The following is a 3,158-nucleotide window of genomic DNA, read 5'->3' as shown; positions in this document are numbered from 1 at the left end:
AATATCAAATCAAGTCGTTACCTTCCTTCCCGTGAATTTAAGCCAGCGAATTTTGTGTTTACTGTCCAGTCATTTGGGACTCTAAAAGACAGCTCTGTGCACTAGTTTTGCTGTTAATTCATCTCAGTTCGTCGTCGTTGTTGTCGGCTGGCTCTACCATGAATGTGCTGCTGCAGCCAGGTGGCATCGAGCCGAGCCGAGCAAACATAAAATTCGCTGGCGTAAATGACAATACCAGCAATTTTAAAAGACAGCTCTGTGCATTATTTTGCTGTTATGTCATCTCTCGTCGTCTGCCTCTACCATGACTGCGCTGCTGCAGGGTTACTTCGTGACACTTACACATATAAAGCAGTCATGATCTTTATGGACGGCAAAACTGGAAAGAACGAATACTGCTAGTCCAGATCGAGACGCTTTTATCCAAGTCAAGTCATCTGTATGCAAAGGCTATTGGCTTCACGACTCTCTCTCTCTCCTTTCTTTCCTTATCAGTGAGGCAGAAGTTGTCGAAAAGAAGTCAAAGTCAACAAAGTATTGATACAAGCTGAACGCGGATTTTTGAATTTTCCTCCTTTTCTGTCACTATAGTACCGCTCTTTCAATTCAATATTGAAGTTTCACCTTGTCATCATGTGATACCCTTTGATTTCATAGCAAGCTCATGAGGATTTTAGGCTTGAGATCAGTTGATCGTTCACCAGACTTTTATATAGACATCCTCTACTTTTCTCTCTTAACTTGATAATTTAGGAGACCAGGGGGGAAGATGACTAACGCTTTAACTTTCCTCTTCGTCATTTTGATTTCCTTGAACCTTCTTCCAATTCAAGCTAGCCAAAACTACCCCTGTCAGCGGATCAGTTGCTCTCCCAATGGACCTGAAATTCGGTTCCCGTTCCGCCTCAAAGGTAAATCTCCCCAGGTCTGCGGTGACCCGGATCCAGCCTTCGAACTGTCCTGTGACGCCGACAATACAACCGTACTTCACCTATGGCCATCTTCTTCCGAGATCTATGTGCAAGAAATCGACTACAAGTTGGAAAGATTAAGGGTTTACAATTTCAATAGCTGCATTGGGTGCCTCTTCTTCAATCGTAGTCTCCCTCCGTCCCCTTTCCGTTTCTATGATCTAACTTTTAATTACACTTTCGTAGACTGCTCCCATTCCGTGTACGGGTTCGACGAACCCTGGAATCCTTGCTTGAGAAATTCCGGCCAAGTGTTGTATTTGGTTCATAGTCAATCTTCTTTGGTAGATTTACCTGTTTCTTGCCAGACAGTGAAGACGATCGAGTTAGGTTCCGAGTATAGAAGTTGCCCATATGAGCTCAACCTGCGATGGGATCTTCCAGATTGCAGAGTTTGCCAAGACAGAGGAGGAATCTGCTATAACCAAAACATAACTAATCGCGAGATTGGATGTCACCTTCCTCCAGATCGTGGTATTTTCTCAAAACTGAATTCATAGATGTAAATTGGGACTGCACCCTGCAGTTCCTTTTCCAAATTCTGTGTGTTGATCCTTCATTTCGGTTGTTGATATTTGGAGTAAAACTTACGTGTTTCGAGCTGCTGATTAGCTCATCTTGTACTGACTTTTTCACAAACTCTGGTTTTTTTCACAGGATTCACCACGAAGTTACTTGCCTGTGTTTTCTCAGGCCTATTCCTAGTTCTAGTGATAATTCTCGCCGCTGTTAAGGTCTACTACGTCCAGAAATACAGTAAAATGGAGAAAGAGTATAAACTCAAAGTGGAGAAGTTTTTAGAAGATTACAAATCTGTGAGGCCCACCAGGTATTCCTACGCTGAAATCAAAAGAATGACAGATAATTTCAAAACCAGATTAGGTGAAGGTGGGAATGGTAGCGTCTTCAGAGGGGAGCTTCCCAACGGGATGCTGGTTGCCGTAAAGCTCCTCCATAGCTCTAATTCCTTCTCCGATGGTGACGAGTTCATAAATGAAGTAAGTACGATCGGTAGGATCCACCACGTCAACGTGGTGCGACTTTTAGGCTTTTGTGCAGAGAATCTCAGGCGAGCAATCATCTATGAATTTATGCCCAATGAGTCGCTGGAAAAATTCATTTTCTCCAGAAATCTGAAGGCTCCTTTCCTGGGTTGGGAGAAACTGCAAGAAATAGCCTTGGGAATCGCTCGAGGGATAGAGTACCTCCACCAGGGTTGCGACCATCGAATTCTTCATTTTGATATAAAGCCTCACAACATCCTGCTGGATCAGGATTTCAATCCTAAAGTTTCTGATTTCGGGTTGGCCAAGCTATGCGCGGCAGGGCAGAGTATAGTCTCTGTAACGGCTGCTAAGGGGACAATGGGTTACATTGCACCTGAAGTCTTCTCCAGGAATTTTGGAAATGTTTCCCACAAGTCCGATGTTTACAGTTTTGGGATTCTGCTACTGGAAATGGTCGGAGGTAGGAAGATCACTGATACCAATGCAGAAGATGCAAGCCAAGTGAACTTTCCAGAATGGATTTACAGGCAGCTAGATGAAGGAAAGGATTTGAGTTCAGAGATTGTCAGTGAAGGAGATGCTGAGATAGCGAAGAAGCTGACAGTTGTGGGGCTTTGGTGCATACAGTGGTACCCAGCAGATCGACCATCCATACAAACTGCAGTGCAAATGTTGGAAGGAACTACCGAAACCTCGACTCTGCCGCCCAACCCTTATAATTCTTCAGCCTCCAACTCAGAAAACGTCCCCCATTTCTCGCAATTGCCACCCATTCATGAGTGAAGAGTGATAAGAAATTACTAGTAAATTGTACGAATAATGCTTACAGACTCTCATATTTAGTTGCATGAGGATAACAGGGGAAGAGTGTTTTCTCAAGTGCTAGTGCCATTAAGAGCCCAAGAACAAGTACTTTTGTTTGTGTTTCATTTTGTAGTTGTTTTAAAATCTCAATCAATAGAGCTGCTAAATTCACCTTAGGATTGGGTGTAATCAATTCATATATACTTGATTGTAATATTTGCTTAACAAGAGGCATAATTGTAATTCAAATATAAGAGCAAGTCACCCTTGCATGTAAACAATCAAAGCCAGTATAAGCTTATTGAAAGTTTTCAAAAAATCTCTTAAATGAGTCTAAGTGCATGTACCTAAGAGCAGTTGATCATAAGACCTAAAG

General features: G+C 42.7%; 1 protein-coding gene across 1 annotated transcript; it reads left to right on the top strand.

Moving 5' to 3' along the window:
- Window positions 1-741: 741 nt before the first annotated feature.
- On the top strand, window positions 742-2,938 carry LOC137962924 (rust resistance kinase Lr10-like). Its single transcript, XM_068810059.1, has 2 exons — window positions 742-1,445; window positions 1,629-2,938. Exons 1-2 carry the CDS (start codon window positions 770-772, stop codon window positions 2,759-2,761), a joined length of 1,809 nt encoding a protein of 602 aa, XP_068666160.1. The 5' UTR covers window positions 742-769; the 3' UTR covers window positions 2,762-2,938.
- The last annotated feature ends 220 nt before the right edge of the window (window positions 2,939-3,158 follow it).

The sequence above is a fragment of the Aristolochia californica genome, unplaced genomic scaffold, assembly GCF_029961685.1.
Source record: "Aristolochia californica isolate CCGP_79_NKW_82.1479 unplaced genomic scaffold, dmAriCali1.0.hap1 SCAF_4, whole genome shotgun sequence".
Taxonomy (NCBI): Eukaryota; Viridiplantae; Streptophyta; class Magnoliopsida; order Piperales; family Aristolochiaceae; genus Aristolochia; species Aristolochia californica.
The sequence above is the reverse complement of the archived record's forward strand: the minus strand, read 5'-3'. Positions and strand labels throughout refer to the sequence as shown.

Bases quoted from the DNA above. Each gene is read 5' to 3' on its own strand.
- LOC137962924 (XM_068810059.1), top strand. From the start codon at position 770: ATGACTAACGCTTTAACTTTCCTCTTCGTCATTTTGATTTCCTTGAAC. The intron at 1,446-1,628 runs GTATTTTCTCAA...TTTTTTTCACAG, and splicing joins TCACCTTCCTCCAGATCGTG to GATTCACCACGAAGTTACTT.